At 40.6% G+C, this 20,823-nt stretch overlaps 1 protein-coding gene across 4 annotated transcripts in view; it reads left to right on the top strand.

The window, feature by feature from the left end:
- The window catches only part of diaph2 (diaphanous-related formin 2), a 739,556-nt gene that overhangs the window by 586,000 nt on the left and 132,733 nt on the right, over nucleotides 1–20,823 (top strand). For all 4 annotated transcript variants that reach the window (XM_060832634.1, XM_060832633.1, XM_060832630.1 and 1 more), the window contains one exon: nucleotides 12,454–12,617. In XM_060832634.1, the coding sequence (XP_060688617.1) occupies nucleotides 12,454–12,617 (164 nt within the window). The remainder of the gene's footprint in view (nucleotides 1–12,453; nucleotides 12,618–20,823) is intronic.

The raw sequence follows: 20,823 nt of genomic DNA, 5'->3' as shown, positions 1-20,823 counted from the left end.
TTGATGTCACAAGGAATTAAGGGCTACAGGGAGAATGCTGTTAAGTGGAGTTGAAATGCCCATCAGCCATGATTGAATGGCGGAGTGGACTCGATGGGCCGAATGGCCTTCCACTCCTATGTCTTATGACAGTGAAAGAATGGTGATATCATTCTAAGTTTGTGGTTAAGAGGAAAATATGCAGGTGATAGCATGTTTGTGTCTCTGCTGCCTTTGTCCTGCCAGCTTTTAAAGCCAGTGAGTTTGGAAGGTTATGTCCAAAGAGCCTTGAGGAGTTACTGCATGCAGCTTCTGTGAGGTACACACCAGTAAGGTACAACAGCTTTCGATGAGTTAACATTTAAAATGTTACATGAGGTGCCAGTCGAATGGATTGCTTTAATGTGGATGGTGTCCAGTTTCTTGAGTATCGTTGAAGTTGCATTCATCCAGGCAAATGACAAGTACTCCGTCACACCCTGACTTGTGCCTAATAGATGGTGAAAAAGCTTTGGAGAGAGTGCTGGTGAATTATGCAAGTCAGGATTCCTAGCTTTGACCCTGTTCTAGTAGCCACTCTATTTATAAGGATAGTCTAGTTCAGTTTCTTATCAGTGGTAATCACAATGTTGACAGTGAGAGATTCCACAATGATAATGCTGTTGAATGTCATAGGGAAATTGTTTGACTCTGTCTTATTGAGGATAGCCATTGTCTGGCATTTGTGTTGTATAATGTTACTTGCCACTTGTCCACCTGTCTCTGGGTCATGAACAGATCTTGCTCATACGGGCTGCTTCGTTAGATGAGGTGTTGTGAATGATGCTGAACATTGTGCAATCATCAGCAAATGTCTCCACTTATGACTTTATTATGAAGCAGCTGGAGATATTTTGGCCAAGGGCACTCCCTGAACAATTCCTACAGAGTGGTCCTGGAACTTGGATTACAGATCTCCAACGCCAAAATCATGATCTTGTTCACTAAGTACAGCTCCAACAGAGAGTTCCCCCCAATTCCCATTGATTCAGGTTTTTCAATGGCTCCTGGATGCCACACTTTGGCATGAAAACTATATTTGACAATCATTCTCACATTATGTGTAAAATCCAGCTCTTGTAAGTTGGTTATTGTGAAACAAGTGCTGCTTGTTTACGCTGTTGACATGAATCCCAAAATTTAGCATGCAAGTACAGCAACTAAGTAGGAAGGCAAACAGAATGTTAGCCTTTATTGTAAGGGGGATGGAGTGTAAAAGTGCAGAAGTCTTGGTCAAGCTGTACAAGCCATTGCAATGGTAACATCTAAGATACTGTGTGCAGTTTTGTCTCATAATGTTAGAAGGGATATACTTGCTTTTGAAGCTTTCTCCTGGAAAGGATGAATTGTTCAATGAGGAAAGACTAAGCAGGTTGATCCTGTACTCATTGGAGAGTAGAAAAATAAGAGATAATCTTGTTGAAACACATAGATATAGGAGGACTTGACAGGGCAGGTGCTGGGAAGGTGTCCCCTCTTGTCGAGTCTGGAATTACAGATATAAGCTTTGGAGATTTTGAGATTAAGACCTTTTTAATCCAGAATGTCTAGGCTCCAAATTATGAATATTTGACAATGAGGCTCTCAATTGGGTCTTATCTCACAAGGTATGAATAACAAGAATTCATGAATGTACAAAGCGAGATGTTATATATGTTTAACAAACAAGATAAAGACGGTGTGGAAGTTGCTTATCACGCAGAATTCTAAGATCTCTTAAGCCTTGCCAGCACAGGTAATGCTTTTCTTCTTCAGTCTTTGAAGTGACATTATCTAGGACTGTATTGCAGAAGTTAGGGTGGCAAGGTGGCTCAGTGGTTAGCACAGCGCCAGGGACTCGGGTTCGATTCTAGCCTCGGTCGACAGTGCAAACTCTACACAGACACACAGACATTCTCCCCGTGTCTGCATGGGTTTCCTCGCCCAGTCCAAAGCTGTGCAGGTTAGATGGATTGGCCATGCTAAATTGCCCATAGTGTCCAGGGATGTGCAGGCGGTGTGGGTTAGCTAGAGAAATGCAGGATTATAGGGATAAGATAGGGAGGGTGGTTCTGGGTGGGATGGTCTTTGGAGGGTCGGTGTGGACTTGATGGGCTGAATGGCCTGCGCCACACTGTAGGGATTCTATGATTCTCTGAAAACAAGCATTTTGTCACAGTGATGGTAAAAGTGTGCAACTAAGGGCTCTGTGTTTTCAACATTAATCCCAACTCTGTCTCATGCCTTATTGGTAAATAGTTCGAATTAACTCCTTTTATGACTATACATGTAGCTCATCTGATGTTACCCTATTTCTGTAATGAAGTGCATGCAGTCCTGAGACAAATCTCCATCTTTTATTTCCTTAGTGCCCTGAGGTTGCATTCCATTGTGACAAAATTACACATTGTTTTTAGGTACAGACTTAAACTAAACGAACAACCGATCCTCTTACACAAACTGTTATAAACAATCTACTTGAAGCTTGTTAACCTATCTCATGCACAGTACAGCTCTTGAGAGCAAATGTTTCCAGTAGCATATCAAGAAAGAATATCTTTTTAAATTATAGGTGTTCTATTGTACAGATATAGCAGAAAGTTCAAGGCAATTGGTAATCTAAAGCCTGTTAAAATATTTTTTTTTTCTTCAAAATTAAGTTCTAGCTGCTGAATTCAGAATTTATGTTTATTTCTTCAAAGTTGACAAAGAAACCTTGAATTGCAGATAATGTAATTAAAATAAATGTCACAAGATTCTTTGAGCCTGACACACTCAGCAAGACAACTATTGTTCTGTGACTTTTTTCAGTCTGCTTTTAACCGTAAAACTGTCTAACTCAGTGGACGAATCTAACTTTAAAAAGATTCTGACTTACAATCAGTACAGACCCATTGGGCAGAATGGCCTACGTTTGTTCTTTGATTGTACAAGCTTCAAACTAATAATCTAAGTTTGAAGTATTTTCAAAATCTTAGAAGGAGTGCAGTCTCAACAATAGAAAGATAGAACATAGAACAATACAGGACAGAAATGGACCCTTTGGCCCACAATGTCATGACAAACGTGATGCCACATTAAACTAATCGCTTCTTGACCATATCCTTCCATACCTTGCATAATCTTGTGTTTATTTAAAAGTCCCTGAAATGTCCCTATTGTATCTGCTTCCACCACCCCTGACAGTACATTCCAGACTCCTACAGCTTCTTTTATGAAAAAAAACTTGACCTTCACATCTCCTTTGAATAGTCCCCTCTCACCTTAATTGCATGCTGCCCAGAATTAGACATTTCAACCCTCGGAAAAAGGAAAAGAAATTAGGAATTTCCTGTCCCAGATGGTTGTTGGTCTTGGAATTCTTTCCCATGACCAGTGGATACTATGTGTCATTGCCTGTCTCAACTGTGAACAGGCTCAGATTTTTGATACTTAGGAGAATCAAGAGTAATGGGGGACAGGCAGGAAGTGGGATTAATCTGATCAGCCATTGTTTTATTGGATGTTCGATCAGGCTTGATATACCAAATAGCCTACTACTTCTCTTATTCCGAATGAGATTTCTTTACCAACCTTACCAGACATTGACCCATCTGTATGCCACCGTGCCACACTTATGCTAGTTCTGCCTTGTTGACAGGCAACACATAGCAATGATCGTGCTGACTGTGACATTAGCTGAAAGGTGTCTAGGTATGACTGACCAGTCTGTGGAAGAGTTCTCCCCTAATTTTGATACAAGTTCCAGCTGTTAGTGAAGAAGGTTACTCTTCATTTGATTAGCTCAAGCTTTTTTTTAACAATTAGTTTAAATAAATGAGGCAAATAGAATTATAAAGTAAGAGCAAGTGTAATTAGCAAGTTAACGGTTTTATATCAAACATTTTACAGTTTGTTGACCACTGAACCATAGAAATGATACAGCACAGAAGGGGGGCATTTCACCTTGTCCATGTTGACGCAAAGACACCCAGATGCCAGTTCTAATCTCATCTCCCTGCATATGGCCCATAGTCCTGCAGCTTCCAGCATTTAAGATGCAGATCTAGACACTTCTGAAAAGAGTTTCAGATCTCTGCTTCTACCACCAACTGAGTCAGTGACTTCCAGCCACCTACTACCCTCTGTGGGGTGAAAGCTTTTCCTCTAACTCTCTGCCATTTGGCTTGAATCTGTGACCTGGTTTTTGAACTCTCTGCGAAGAGAAACTGGTTCCTCCTGTCTCCTCTGTCTCTACCCCACTCAATTTTGTGTACCTCTTGGCCTTCTTTATTCCAAGGAAAACAAACCGAATCTCTCCAATCTCCCCTCATTCATAGAACTCCCCAGCCTTGGAAACATTCTAGTAAATCTTCCCTGCACTGTCTCCAGAGCAATTACGTCCTTCCTGTAATGTGGTAACCAGAAATGTGTGCAATGCTCCAGTTATGGCCTTACAGGTGGCTTATACAGTTTCATCATTATATTCCCTCCTTTTGTATTCTATACCCTGCCAGTGAAGGAGAGCATTCCAAGTGCCTTTTTATCACCTTATGTACCTGTACCTTTTATGACCTGTGCACTTGTACACTAAGACCCCTAACAGCATCTACCCCCCTCAGTATGTTCCCATTTATTGTCTACTTCCTTTTACTGTTTAAGCTCCATAAAGTTTGTTTTTAGATTAGATTCCCTACAGTATGAAAACAGGCCATTTGACCCAATAGGTCCACACTGACCCTCCAAAGAGCAACACACCCAGACTCAATCCAAACCCACCCCCAACCAATGTACCCAACACTATGGGAATTCAGTGTGGCCAATCCACCCAACCTGCACATCTCTGGACCGTGAGAGGAAACCTGAGCACTTGAAGGAAACCCAGAATGTGCAAGCTCCACACAGGCAGCTGTTCAAAGCAGGAATCGAGCCCGGGTCCCTAGCGCTGTGAGGCAGCAGTGCTCATCACTGAGCCATTGTGCAGCCCATCAGAAATAAACATATTTGACCTAAACTTCATTTGCCACTTTTTAAACAATGGAACCACATTTTCATTCCTCCAGTCTTCTGGCAACTCACTTGTGTCTAACAAAAATTAGTAAATAATCCTCAGACCAGCTGCTATTTCCTCTCTGTCCTCCAACAATATCCAAGGGAACAATCCATCCAACGCTGGTGATATATCCATTTCTAACTTCTCTAATACTTCCTCTCTCATTATAATTATTTTGACCAATATTTCATTATGCTCCTCTTGGATTACTATGTCCACATTGTCCCTTTTCTTTGTGAATATAGAGATAAAAAATTCATTTAAAATTCTTCCTATCTCCTCTGCACCTTCATACAAGTTCCCTTCATCTCAGATAGTTCCCACTGTTTCCTTAACTTTTTATACGCCTGTAAAATATTGAGTTTTAAGAAGATTTGTAGCTCAGATTGAGGTTCTGAATGTAGGTTTGCTCGCTGAGCTGGAAGGTTCATTTTCATGTTTGTTGCTCAGCGAGCAAACCTGTATTCAGAACCCGTAAAATATCTTTGGCTTTTTCTTTATCCTGCTTGCTAATAATTTTTCATGTCTTCTCTTTCATTTCCTTATTTCTTTTTCTACTTGGTTACTGTACTTGCTATACTCTTCTGGGCTATCTGAGATTTTCTGTGACTATCATAAGCTTTTCCTGTTTAATCTTCACCTATATTTTTCTAGACAACCTTGGGGGTCTAGATTTGGGAGTTCCATTCTTATTTTTGGATGGGACATGCCTGTTTTATGCCCTAAGGGTCTCACTTTTGCGTACCTGCTATTGTTTAACCACTGATTTTTCCTTTACCACTACTCTCCAAACCACCTCAGCCAAATCACTTATCAGTTTTGTAAAGCTTGCTTTCTACCAGTTAAAAATGGCATGGTGGCTCAGTCATTAGCGCTGCTGCCTCAAAGCTCCAGGGACCCAGGTTTGATTCCCGGCTCAGATGACTGTGTGATGTTTGCCATTCTCCCCGTGTTTGTGTGGGTTTTGTCCTGGTACTCTGGTTTCCTCCTGCAATCCAAAGATGTGCAGGTTAGGTGAATTGACTGTCTGAAATTGTCCATAGTGTTCAGGGATGTGTAGATTAGGTACATTAGCCAGGGGTAAATGTAGAGTAATAGGGTAGGGGAATGGATCTGGGTAGGTTACTCTTCGGAGGGCCGGTGTGGACCTGTTGGGCCAAATGGCCTGTTTCCAATCTGTAGGGATTCTGTCATGATGAAAGTTTATACTCCTAATTTATCTCGATCCTTTTCCATAATAATACGAAATGTAATGAATTGTGATCACTATTCTGGATATGGTTCTCCACTGTCACTTCACCCACTTGCCCATCTTCATTTTTCAAAACTAAATCCAGAACTGTGTCTCATCTTGCTGGGCTTGTCAAATATTTTCTTTTATTTTTTTTCCCTAGATGCAGTACATGAAGTTTTCACCCTCAATGCCCTTTAGCTTGTTTGAAACCCAGCTGATACTGGGATAGTTAAAGTCTCAATGTTGTTCTCTTATTCCGAAAGGTAAAAAAAATTAAAACACTTCACATTTGTTGTGATCATCACGGGTTGCTGACAAATTCTTTCTGGGCAGATACTGACAATTTTCCATTACACTCCTTCATCTGGCATCAGGCCTCTCAGACCTGGGACCCAATACCTGCTGTTGAAGACTACCCAGGAAACTAAAAAAATACAATTGGTAAATTTATCATTAACCCAAGCGTGCAGAGAGATTGAGGCTAGCTGTATAACTGCTTTTTTTTGTTAATGTTGCAATTGTTTTATGCTAGGTCAATCAATCCCACACAAACAAATTTTCAACCAAAAAATGCACTTTTAGAAACTAGCGGCTCAGCTCAAGTTCACACGTGGGCGAGTCTGAGAGATGACACCTTTGTGTGGCTGTCCCTGAGTAGAGCACTGGAGTGTCAAGTTAGATTAAGTGCTCAAGTTCCTGGAGTGCATTTGCTGCCACTGTGATACATTTCATTCTTGCCTATTGAATCATGCTGTACAGCTTGATCATCATTAAAGATCAAAATAATTAAATGCTTGTTTAACAACTTTAGATTTTCCACAAGCTCATTTAAGTAAAATTACAAATTTTGCTTTCCTGCAATTTACCACTTCTAAAGCAGGTGGCAAATTGCAGATGTAAAGAAAGCAATGATTCTGATCATAGATTGAAACGTTCTATGGTGCATCACATAAGGTAGCTAAAAAAAACATAGTTTTTTTTTAAAGATATTTTTATTAGAAATTTAATATTTTGACAGATTTACAAAAATAAACAGAACTTTCAAGCACAAACATTAATATAAAAATAGATCTTAAATATATAATCATCAAAATTCAAAGGAATGATACTAAAGAAGAAAGAAAAACAATGAAACTCAGTTAACTACTAATCTAATCCACAATTATCCAGAGTGTATAGTTGAGTCACTTACATCCTTCAAACAAGAGAAAATGTTCTCTAATACACTCATAACAGTATAATAAAAAGGAAACTATTTCCAAACAATAAGAACAAAAAAAAATAAAACATGTTTGAATGGAGATCCTCCCCCTTGTTCTCAGGGGGCCTTACTTCCTTTCTAAAGGTCCACCATATCCTCTCCCAAACAGTGTCCCACCCTTGACCCGGGCGCTCCTTAATAGGATTTAGATATAATACCGAGCTAGAATTGACAGTGAGCGCCCCACCCCCACCCCTCCCCACCCATACCTGAGTATATCTGATAGCATCAATGCCACGTACAAACACACATAACTATAAAATTACAACTCCAACAAATTACAATTAAGTATAATAACATAAAATAGCAAGAGAAGACAACCCTGCTCCCAGAAGCAAAAGTAAAGTAGAGTAAAGTATCCATTTCTCCCCACGGAGTGTGGAAGAGGCAAGCCAACATAAATTGTCTCTTACGATTTATTTAAACGAGTCTAAAAGTTCCTTAGCCTCTTCTGGTGATCTAAAATTATACTCGGATCCTTCGTGGTTAAAGCATAACGTCGCTGGGTAGCGTAAGGTGTATTGAATATTTAAGTTCCTTAGACATTTCTTCACCTCATCAAACGCCTTCCTCCTTCGTGCCAAAGCCGGGAGAAGTCCTGAAATAACATAATCTTGGATCCTTCATGAATCATAGCTTTAGGATCCTTTCCAAGATTTCTGGAGGCATCCAGGAGTATCTGCCTCTCCCTATAACTCTGCAGCCGGAACAGGACCGGGCGTGGGCGCTGGTTTGGGCCAGATCCGCGTACTGCGACCCGGTAGGCCCACTCCACCCTTACCCGGTCAGTTTCAGCCCCCAGGTTTAAAAGCTGGGGCAACCATCGCTCCAGAAATACTGCTAACTGTCCCTTCTCTTCTTGTTCAGGGAGGCCCAGAAGACGGATATTCTTTCTCCGATTTCTATTATCCAGGTCATCCATGTAGATTTCAAAGGCCCGGACTCTCTGCTCCAGAGCTCGCACCTGTTCTGCAGCTGTTTGTGCTGCAGCCTCGGAGGTCGTGGCCTTTAGCTCCGCCCCCTTCACTCGGCCCTGCAATTCCTCGAGAGCCTGGCTGTACTTTTGTAACTTTTCTTCGAATGCATTCCATCTCTGTCTGGATTCTGCGATGAAATTGACGAGTGTCGATTCCAGCCTGGCAATCATCTCTTCAAGGCCTGTTTTTACATCAGCTGCAGCCGGAGGGGGAGAGGAGGGTGGGGGAGGGGTCTTTGTTTTCTGAGAGCTGCGGGATCCCTTTGGTTTACTCATTATCCACTTAATATTAAACTGCTTAAATATAATAGTAAACAGCTAATTAAGGTTAGAAAATTTTTTTGGGTGGTTTGCTAAGTGTGGTGGGGGTGAGTAACTCACTTTACCCAGGTTTTGGGAAGAGCTCTGTAAACTCAGACTTGCTGAGTCGCCGCCATCTTGGATCTCCCCCAAAAAAAAACATAGTTGAACTGCTCCTAACCACACAAAATAATTCAGGCAAGCAGTTTTCTACCATTGTGCCTTGTTGGACCCTCCCCAATCATTCATGGATAATGTGGCACAAGAAATTGTTTCACCCTCAGTTGACTATTTCAGTAACTTGCCTGTAAACGTGCAGTGGGCCATTTATGCTAAAATAAGATGGAACAGACTATATAACTATTGTTAATGTCTATAGCTTCATATTTAAGTCCTTTAGAAACTATGGTTGCTATAGAAGTGCAAGCCACAAAAAACCATAAATAATATATTCCTTCTGATTGCCTGCCTATACAGATTTTATGAAACCATCAGGGCAAGTCAGAGCCAAATTATAATGCCATTTGCTGGTTGCATTCTCCCCATCTTTGTATATGTTATAGAAGCTGTCCCATAATATTCTACCTCTGAAACAGTAGCCTTTAAAGATGTTGAAACTTTGAAGTACAGATCGTTCTTTAATAATGCGCATTTCATCATTGTGAATTCACTATGATGCATTTGACGAATTGGGGATGTTGTTTCCACAGTGTGAGCTTCTAAAACATATGTTGATTGTAATGCAGTTACAGCGCCAACGCTTCTTAATAAAACATTGTAGCTGAACAAATTTATATATCATCATTAATTGTATTTGCACAATTGATAGGTTGTATGCCTGGCTTATAACCCAGATTATGGAATATATGGTTGTATATCAAGAAATTTACTTCGCACGTGGAAGAAGCCACTTTCTTTCAATCTGCTGTCAATTAAAAATTGAGGAGAAAAAAGGTTGCAATAACTATAGTAACTGCATTTGGACAATTGCCATTGTGTTCTAAACTCTTAGTGGCACATATAACAAAAAAACACTTACTTGAACTGCACAGTTGGTTCATAAAATAAAGCAAAGACACCCATACTCTCTTTCTGCATCCTAAAATGCAAGTCATTGATAATGATGTCTATTGGGGTCTAAATACACTGAAATTAAATTCAGTCAAGCATACCTCAGCACGAAGGACACAGTACATCAATGCATCGCCTCATACAACAAAAATGGAGCCAGTCACATCACATGCATTTTGATGGCTGTTCGCTTTGTAGAGTACAGATGAGGTATGTAACATCTGAGTTTTCAGTTGTCCACACAAGCCGACCAAAGTTTTTGAATGCAACATTCCAACAAAATACAAGCACAGACTTTACTTGTGTAGTAAAGTCTTTGAAAATCTGGCTATATTACAAAAAAACCTTCTATGAAAGTGGGCCATAACACCAGTGCTTCACCAAAGGATCACTGATGATGATACCTGGTATGGTGATGAAAATGAACGTTCCAGCTCAGCGAGCAAACTTATGTCCAAAAGAACTTCTGTCAAAAGGTGTTCTCTGAAAGGATGAAACATAAACAATGAAGAAAATAAGCTAACAAGAACATGATAAATCTCACTTCTTTGCTCTCTGTGCTGTACTATTTGTACAAGTTTATCTGAACACTATATTAAATTGTTTGGTGGAAGATGTTAATCAAAACCTTTAATTGCAAAAAAAAGCCATGATTCTAACTTGGAAACCTGTTCTGTCTTTATTCACAAAAAAATGCAATGACACATTGCACAGATAAGTTAGCTAACAAAATATATTTTTCGCTTATAAACTACATTAATTCAGAATGCTATTTAAAGTTATGTATTGTCCTGGAGACATATGTGGTTAGCAGACAAGAAGTAAGGCGTAGGGATATATGGAGTTTTTATTTTCTGAATGGCAGGCAGTGACTAGTAGGGTACCAAAGGGTTCAGTACGAGGACCCCAGCTATTCACAATGTTACATCAATGATTTAAATGAGTGACTGAAATGTAATATCACAAAATTTTGCTGATGACATCAAGCTGGGGTGGAAGGGTGGGCTGTGAGGAGGATGAAGAGATGTTGTAGTGTGATTTGGGCAAGTCAAGCAAGTTGACAAATGCCTCACAGACGCAGTATAATGTGGATAAATGTGAGATTATCCATTTTAGTAGAAAAAATTGGTGGATTATTATTTGAGTTGCTATGAATTGAGAGCGGGGAATGTTCATCGAGATCTGGGTGTCCTCGTATCCCAGTCACTGAAAATAAGCACGAAGGTCATAGAATCAAAGAATTCCGACGGTGCGCATCGATGCCATTCGACCCATTGTATCTGTACTAACCCTCTGAAGAGCATCACATCCAGGCCCATCTATCCCTTGATAAACAACAAGTGCATATGATTACTACACCCCAAAAACTCAGCATTGTCAGTTTATTTCAATAGGTTCAAGTGGTGAAAATAAAGAACGTCTTCTTCTGTCTCAGCTTAACATTCCTACTTCAATCAATGTTACTAAAAGCAGAGTATAACTGTCCATGTCTTTAATCCACAAAGTACTTTCAGAACAGCAAATTTATTTCAAAGTAACTTATTGCATGTAAAGTGCTTTTAAAAACTTCTGAGCTGTAATGCAGTGAAGCCAGACTCTCAGCTGTTGCAAAAAGAACACAGGTCCATAGATTTTATGCTGGAAACAAGTTGTTGATTTACTGCTGGCTAAAAACTGTGTCTCAAGTGAATTGCTTTCCATTATCCCAAAGTAAAAATTTGTCATATTTTCTCACTGAGATGTTGTTGCACAATGGTCACACTGCAGATGAATTGATGAAGGTAAAAAGGTCATATTTAGAGGGTATTAATCTCATTGCCAAGAAAAGTTGAACTTTAAATGTTTGAGATCACCAAATATAGCAAAATATTAGCCAACTGTTTCATTCAAAAGAAAACTCACAATCAGATATTTCTAAACCATTAGTCATTTACCTTGAATTGAAAAAGAAACTTAAGAACTTGATAATTAGTTATATTATATTTTAAATATATTGTATCTGGAACTGCATTGAGAGTAAAATCTCTAATTATCTTTGTAAATGACCATACTTTCGAAGGTCACCTCTAAAAATAAAACCTGGTTCTTTTATTCTCACTCATCAATGTGCTTTTACGCTATCTGTATCCAGTTCTTCTGCAAATTGAGGTCATTGGCATGTCTAATTATTTTGTCAATGCGCAGCTTCTAGCCTCTTCAATTTCTAGTAGCTAGTGTGTTTTTTTTCACCGCCAGTATGTTTATAGAGAAAACATTTATTCCCTTTTGTGAACTTATTTGCCAGTTTTCTTTCATACTACCTATTATAACCAGCATTGAGGTACAGCCAGAGAAAACATGGCTGATTAATACATTGTGGAGACACTGTTGCTATGAATGGAATAAAATTACAAAAAGCAATTTGTTTTAATAGGAAGTTACTTTTTTTTTCTGCTGATGGAACATATAAAATTGACATGGCTGTTTTTGTTTTCCTATTTAAGTTGCATGATTCCTGAGATTTTGCAAAAATTGAAACTGCTTTAACTGTCCATTTTAAAATTAAGTTTATTTTGGAATAAATTCCTTAACCAGAATTCACAGCTTTGCCAAGCATGCAAGAGACCAGTATGAAAAGCTTTCCAACATGTACAGCAATATGATGAAGTTGTACAAAGGACTGGGTGACTATTTTGTCTTTAATCCCAAAACAGTCAGCATTGAAGACTTCTTCACTGATCTAAAACACTTCAGGTCCATGTTCCTGGTAAGTTTGACAAACCAAGAGAGAATTTTCATCCATTTCAAAGATGGAATTTTGTTCACATCTTATTAATATATGCATTAAATGTTAACTTGTATGAATTCTTTGTCTTTTTTTAACACACCTCAAAGGGTTTTAATGAAAAGAACAAAACAGGAGTAGTACAGGGAAGTTGAATAAAGAGAAAATGTTTCCATCTGCAAAGGTGCAAGCCAACTTCAAAGTCAGTAATTTCTTAAAGGTCTTTTTATAAATTTTATAATCATCAACTTCAGAAGCAATTTAATTTGGTGATTTTATTATGCCAACAGGAACTTGTATTTTTATGGTAGCTTTTAACATAATAAAGCATCTCCAGGCACTTCCTAGAAGTGTTAAGAAATAATAGTTTAACAGTAAAACACATCAAGCAATGTTCAGGTAAATAGCCAAAAGCTTGGCCAAAGAGGTAGATTTTAAGGAAAATTGTGGAAGATGGGAGAGGCTTAGGACCTTGGAAGCTGAAGGCATGACTTCCTGTGGTGGAATAATTGAAATTAGAGGTGCTAAAGAGCTCAAATTATGACAGTATTGAGCTTAACGATATTAAAGGAATAGGGAGGACCAAGGCATTAAAGGGATTTGAAAAGGATGATGATTTTTAAATTAATGCATTGCTTGATGGGGAGCCAGCCTGAGTGGGTGAGTATACAGATGAAGGCTGACTGAGACTTGGGAATGTACAATTAAGAGAAAAAGTAGGCCATTTGGCCCCTTGAGCATGCTATGTTATTGAATAAAATTATGCCTTGTATGTTTGTGTTTTAAATTCTACACTCCTATCAATCCAAAAACTTTTGATTCCCTTACCGAACAAGAAACAAATTATCCTCCACCATGGCAAACATTCATCAAATCTTCTAAAGTTGTAAAACCCTCTGAGAGAGAAAACAAAATTCTTGCCATTCCACTACAGTTATTAGTAACTTGCAACTACAAGAGCAGTCTGTCCAACCTTTCTTTATGAGACAACCTGCTCCATTCTGGTTTCAATCTTGTAAAATTCCTCTGAACTAACAACAATACGTTTACATTCCTCCTTTATTAAGGGGCCAAACCCTGCACGGTTTTGGAGATGTGCTCTCACCAATGCCATGTATGAATGACAGATAACATCCTTACCTTTATGTTCAATTCTTGTCATAATAAAGAACAGAATTCCATGAGACGTGCTACTGTGAAAGACAAGCTACTGTTAAAGTAAGCTTAGCATGACTTCAAGTTTGTGGAGGGTAAAATGTGAAAGTTCAGGCAGGACTGTATTGAATAATCAAAACTGCATCAATAAAAGTTTAAATTCAAAATTTGGGAGAAGATTTGTAGCTCGGGTGCTCATAGTTGTGGTTCTGTTCGCCGAGCTGGGAATTTGTGTTGCAGATGTTTCGTCCCCTGTCTAGGTGACATCCTCAGTGCTTGGGAGCCTCCTGTGAAGCACTTCTGTGATGTTTCCTCCGGCATTTATAGTGATTTGTACCTGTCGCTTCCGGTTGTCAGTTCCAGCTGTCCACTGCAGTGGCCGGTATATTGGGTCCAGGTCAATGTGCTTATTGATTGAATCTGTGGATGAGTGCCATGCATCTAGGAATTCCCTGGCTGTTCTCTGTTTGACTTGTCCTATAATCTCGACACGGTCCTGTCCCCATTACTCCAAGAACTCCCCACCCCTCGACATGGTCCTGTCCCCCTTAGTCCAAGAACTCCCCACCTACGTTCGGGACACCACCCACGCCCTCCAATTCCTCCATGATTTTCACTTCCCCGGTCCCCAATGCCTTATCTTCACCATGGACATCCAGTCCCTGTACACTTCCATCCCCCATCACGAAGGACTCAAAGCCCTCCGCTGCTTCCTTTCCCGCTGTACCAACCAGTACCCTTCCACTGACACCCTCCTTCGACTGACTGAATTGGTCCTCACCCTGAACAACTTCTCTTTCCAATCCTCCCACTTCCTCCAAACCAAAGGAGTAGCCATGGGCACCCGCATGGGCCCCAGCTATGCCTGCCTCTTTGGAACAGTCCATCTTCCGCAGCTACACTGGCACAACCCCCCACCTTTTCCTCTGCTACATCGATGACTGTATCGGTGCTGCCTCGCGCTCCCACAAGGAGGTTGAACAGTTCATCCACTTTACCAACACCTTCCACCCCGACCTCAAATTCATCTGGACCGTCTCAGACTCCTCCCTCCCCTTCCTAGACCTTTCCATTTCTATCTCGGGTGACCGAATCAACATGGACATTTACTACAAACCGACTGATTTCCACAGCTACCTAGACTACACCTCTTCCCACCCTGCCCCCTGTAAAAACGCCATCCCATATTCCCAATTTCTTCGTCTCCACCGCATCTGCTCCCAGGAGGACCAGTTCCAATACCGTACAACCCAGATGGCCTCCTTCATCAAAGACCACAATTTCCCCCCAGATGTGGTCAATGATGCCCTCCACCGCATCTCCTCCATTTCCCGCTCCTCTGCCCTTGAGCCCTGCCCCTCCAACCGCCACCAGGATAGAACCCCACTGGTTCTCACCTACCATCCCACCAACCTCCATATACATCATATCTTCCGCCATCATTTCCGCCACCTCCAAACAGGCCCCACCACCAGGGATATATTTCCCTCCCCTCCCCTGTCAGCGTTCTGAAAAGACCACTCCCTCCGTGACTCCCTCATCAGGTCCACACTCCCCACCAACCCAACCTCCACTCCCGGCACCTTCCCCTGTAACCGCAAGAAATGCAAAACTTGCGCCCACACCTCCCCCCTTACTTCTCTCCAAGGCCCCAAGGCATCCTTCCATATCCACCACAAATTCACCTGCACCTCCACACACATCATTTATTGCATCCGCTGCACCCAATGTGGCCCCCTCTATATTGGGGAGATAGGCTGCCTACTTGCAGAACGTTTCAGAGAACACCTCTGGGACACCCGGACCAACCAACCCAACCACCCCATGACTCAACACTTCAACTCCCCCTCCCACTCCACCAAGAACATGCAGGTCCTTGGACTCCTCCAGACCATAGCAACACGACAGTTGGAGGAAGAGCGCCTCATCTTCCGCCTAGGAACCCTCCAACCACGAGGGATGAACTCAGATTTTTCCAGTTTCCTCATTTCCCCTTCCCCCACCTTGTCTCTGTCAAATCCCTCGAACTCAGCACCGCCTTCCTAACCTACAATCTTCTTCCTGAACTCTCCGCCCCCACCCCACTCCGGCCTATCACCCTCACCTTGACCTCCTTCCACCTATCGCATCTCCAACGCCCCTCCCCCAAGTCCCCCCTCCCTGCCTTTTATCTTAGCCTGCTGGACCCACTTTCCTCATTCCTGAAGAAGGGCTTATGCCCGAAACGGCGATTCTCCTGCTCTTTGGATGCTGTCTGACCTGCTGCGCTTTTCCAGCGACACATTTTCAGCACTTGTCCTATAATAGTAGTGTTGTCCCAGTCGAATTCATGTTGCTTGTCATCTGTGTGTGTGGCTACTAAGGATAGCTGATCGTGTCATTTCGTGGCTAGTTGATGTTCATGGATGCGGACTATTAGCTGTCTTCCTGTTTGTCCTATGTCGTGTTTTGTGCAGTCCTTGATTCAATCAATAAGCACATTGACCTGGACCCAATATACCAACCACTGCAGCGGACAGCTGGAACTGACAACCGGAAGCAGCAGGTACAAATCACTATAAATGCCGGAGGAAACATCACAGAAGCGCTTCACAGGAGGCTCCCAAGCACTGAGGATGTCACCTAGACGGGACGAAACGTCTGCAACACAAATTCCCAGCTCAGCGAACAGAATCACAACAAAAGTTTAAATATCAGATTGTAGCTGGGGACAGAGTCGATGGAATTGGGTGGATTGGTAAAGGTGCATCGACCTCGTGAGAGGTTCCGTTTCTTTCAAACATGACGCACATGCGACAAATAATAGTTCATATTCAAGGGAAGCAGTGCAATTAGTCCCATTAGCCTGTAATTGTGACCAAAGACTTTAGTCTTCGCAATATTTAATTGGATGTTTCTTGCACATTCAGTGTCGAATGTCAGATAAGCAGTTTGATGAGCAACAGTAACGAGGATGGTGCTGAGGTGCGTATTGTTTTGTCAGGATGTGTGTAAAAACTAATACCATAATGGGGCCTGCAAGAGTGGGAAATCTGGATGTTGTAATTCAGCAAGAACTCAAGTTTTGTTTTCCCAGTGGTAGGTTCAAATTGACTAAACTTTAATGAATTCAGGAACTGAGTGACCTGTCAAGAACCCAACTGAAAATTGACGAGCAGGTTCTTGGTGTGCAAATGGTGCTGGATAGCACTGTCGGTGACTCATGGTCATGATGGTTGATATTTGGGACCTAATTAGTGTTGCAGCATTGGAAGTGTGACTGGAGCAATTCAAGCATTGACTTCAGACAAGAAGGGAGTGGGTTTGGTAGTGATAATACTTTTAAGGAGTCGAGGAGAAAAGTATTTTGGAAATGGGTGGTAATTCGTAAGGATGGTGGGTGGGTTCAAGTGCTATGGTTTTGAAGAGAATGCTCATTATAAGATCTTCAAAGTAGAGAAGAACAGTACCAAAAGAGAATCCTATTGACTAATGGAGGCAAGAAAGCAGCAGAGGCAACTGTTTTAGTTGTCTCAATGCTTGTGGCAAAAAGCCCATGAGTTCCTTGAATTTTTATTGGAGGTAAGGATGGAAGACACAGCAGAATTAGTCAAAAGACTTCATATAAATCTACCACCCTCTGAGGAAAAGAACAGGAATTGACGTCACCAACACAGGAAATAACATCACCAACCCAAGGAAACTGAAACACACAAATAGAAAGCGGCACATAACACCAATGCTTCACTGGAGGCTCACTGATGATGTTACCTAGTATGGTGACGCAACATTTGAAAGTGAACCTTTCAGCTCAGCGAGCAAACTTACATCCAGGACCTCAACCTGAGCTACAATCTTTCTCAAAACTCACTAACAGTATATAAATGTAAACATTATTGATCACTTTACTCCTCATTTAAAGACCAGACAAAAAAATTAGTCCAGGTGTACAGTAGGTTATAGATTCACTATCGCTTGTTTAATTTAGTTAAAAATCACACAACACCAGGTTATAGACAACAGGTTTATTAGAAGACTAGCTTTCCGAGTGACGCTCTTTCATCAGGTAGTTGTCAAGAAGCAGCACTCCGAAAGCTAGTGCTTCCAATTAAATCTGTTGGACGGTAACCTGGTGTTGTGTGACTTTTAACTTTGTACACCCCAGTCCGACATCGGCATCTCCAAATCTTATTTAATTTAGTAATAGAAGTGGAAGTTCTTCTGCTGTCTTAAAGTCATTGAGTCACATAACACAAAAACCGACCCTTCAGAGCAACTGATCCATGCCGGCCAAGTTTTCCAAACTGAATTAGTATCATCTGCCAACATTTGGCCCATATCCTTCTAAACTTTTCCTATTCATGTAGCTGTCCAAATGTCTCTTAAATGTTGTTGTTCTAGTAAAATAGACCCAGTTTATTCAGCCTGTTACTATAACTCAAAGCTTCCATTCCCAGTAGCATCCTTATAAATCCTTTCTGTACCCTCTCCAGTTTAATAATATCCTTCCTATTACAGGATGACCACAACTGTACACAATAGTCCAAAGTGGCTTCACCAACTCTGAATCAATGACTAATTGATTTGCACATTTTTATTTTCATACAATGTTTAAATTATTCACACTTACCTTAAAAATAATTTGAGATGTAGCAAAATATTTTCATGTTGCACAAAGTACAAAATTGGTTTAAAATGTGAAGATAACGCTGCATTGTTAAAGATTCTGCATTGACGTGGTATTGGCAGCAGACTATTTGCACATTTGTTGGTTCTAATGATGAGTTTAAAAAAATGCCTGTACAACTGCAGTGGTAATAAAAAAAACTCAATACTGCTATCATAATTAAGTACTTAATGTGCTGGGAGCTGAAAACAATGTATGGTATACTTCCTTCAAAAAGTTTGTTTTAATTAAATTCTACTATACATAATTAAGAAAGGAAAGGTCAATCGGTCGTGTAATTAAGTCCTTGAGAAACATCAATCTGTTTATTCCCGATAATTATTGGAATTGTAGACACTGACGTGGTTGACTCTGCTGTAGATATTCTTGATTATAACTATTCTCTATGTTGAGGTGATCATGGTAAATTGTAGCATTGCCCAAAGAGGTCAGAGAACTAAGTTGCCTAATTCAGACTGCTTAAGATAAGAGCTTCTGGTGTTGGAGATGTGTTATTAACATTGATAGAGGATTGGCTAAATAATAGAAGCTAGAGAATTGAGATTAAGGGGGCATTTTCAGGATGGCAACCTGTTACTAGTATAATGCTACAGGGATCAGTGCTGTGGCTGCAATTATTTGCCATACATCTGAGTGACTTGGCTGAGGAAAGTGAATGTACTGTAGCCAGTTTTGCAGATTACACAAAAGTAGGTGGGAAAGTAAGTGGTGGGGATGACACAAAGGGAATGTGGAGAGATAGAGATTAAGTCATTGGGCAACAAACTTGAAAATTTGTAACATGACAAAAAAATGTCGGATTATGCATTTTGACAGGAAGAATAGAAAATCTAAATTTTATTTAAATGGAAAAAAGTTGCAGAAGATGACAGAGCATTAGAAATTGGGAGTCTTCATGCATGAATCACAAAAAGTATCTGAGCTTAGTGAGTAATAGGGAAAACACGTGATATTAATATTTATTTCAAAGGAAATGAAGTAAAATATGTGCAAGTTTTCTTAAAATTACACAAAGCACTAGTTATACCATACCTCGAATACTGTGAACTATTTTTGTTCCATTATCTAAGAAACTATAAACTGTCATTTGAGGCATTCCAGAGGAGGTTCATTAGATTTAGTAGGTTGGTCCTGTACTCATTAGAGTTTGGAAGAATGAGATAAAAACTTGTTGCAACATTAAGATTATTTAAGGGGCTAGAGAAAGCAGATGTATAGAGATTGTGAGAGAGTCCAGGATCAGAGGACCTGATCACAGATTGAGTCGCCCATTTAAGACCGAGGAGGTGGAGGAATTTCTTTCTGTTGAGAGTACTAAATATGTGGAACTGTTTACTGCTGAATGCTATTGAGACTGGGCTGTTAAGTTACTCATAGCTGAGCTAGAGACATTTTTAAATTGTAAGGGAATCAAAGGTCGTTAGGTTAAAGCTGGAAAGGGAAGTTGTGGGTTATCAGATCAACCACAAACTGAATGGAAAAGCATGCTAGATGGGTCGACTGGCCTACTTCTGTAATGAAGACCTTTTGTCTTATGGGCTAATTATTCACTTCAGTGTCTGTGCTGAACGTTTTCAGACATACTTTTTCAATAGCTCATTCAAAGCTGCAACTGAAAATTCTGTTTTTTTTAATGAGTTGAGTCAGTTATCAAACTTGACCACTATTGTGACTGAAATCTCCTAACATTGTGATAGATTGGACCTAGAAACACATCTTGGTCAAGTCTGCTTCAAGTTGGCAGCCTCTAGTCCTGCCTTGCTATGTCACCAACCCCCCCCCCCCGCCCCCCCCCCCCTCCCCCCCCAAACATCCCCTGCATGGTCCAGAGTCTTCCTCCACCTTGATTTGAATATTTGCATCTCTCCAGCAGTTGTTGAGATTTTCATGATGTAGATGGTACATTATGATCAACTCGAGCATTCATTGGTGAGTTCCTGGTACCTATGCGCTATGTCCCATGTAGTTCACTGTCTTCTGGAAAAGTAGAAGAAAGGAGAAAGAGAGAGGAGCAGGCAATTTACTTGGCTATAAAACTAAAGCTAAATTCCTCAGGAATGTTGTAAGTTATGCGCATTATAAATTGAATATTGCTGCCTCATTTACTCATGAAATGAATGGATGCAGTTAGTTCGACAAGTAGAATAGAGCTATTATGATGCACTCTTAATGTGTAGTCATATTGAAATTTCTAAGGATCGGTTAACTATCGTTAGAGTGGATAAGGCACCAGGGCTGAATGAGATGCATCCAAGCACATTGAAGGAAGTGAGAGTGAAAATTGCAGAGGCTCTGGCCATAATTTTCCAGTCTTATTTAGTTTCATTGATAATGCCACAGGATTGGAGAATTGCAACTGTTATACCT

Source organism: Hemiscyllium ocellatum, chromosome 11 (genome assembly GCF_020745735.1).
Source record: "Hemiscyllium ocellatum isolate sHemOce1 chromosome 11, sHemOce1.pat.X.cur, whole genome shotgun sequence".
NCBI lineage: Eukaryota > Metazoa > Chordata > Chondrichthyes > Orectolobiformes > Hemiscylliidae > Hemiscyllium > Hemiscyllium ocellatum.
The sequence above is the reverse complement of the archived record's forward strand: the minus strand, read 5'-3'. Positions and strand labels throughout refer to the sequence as shown.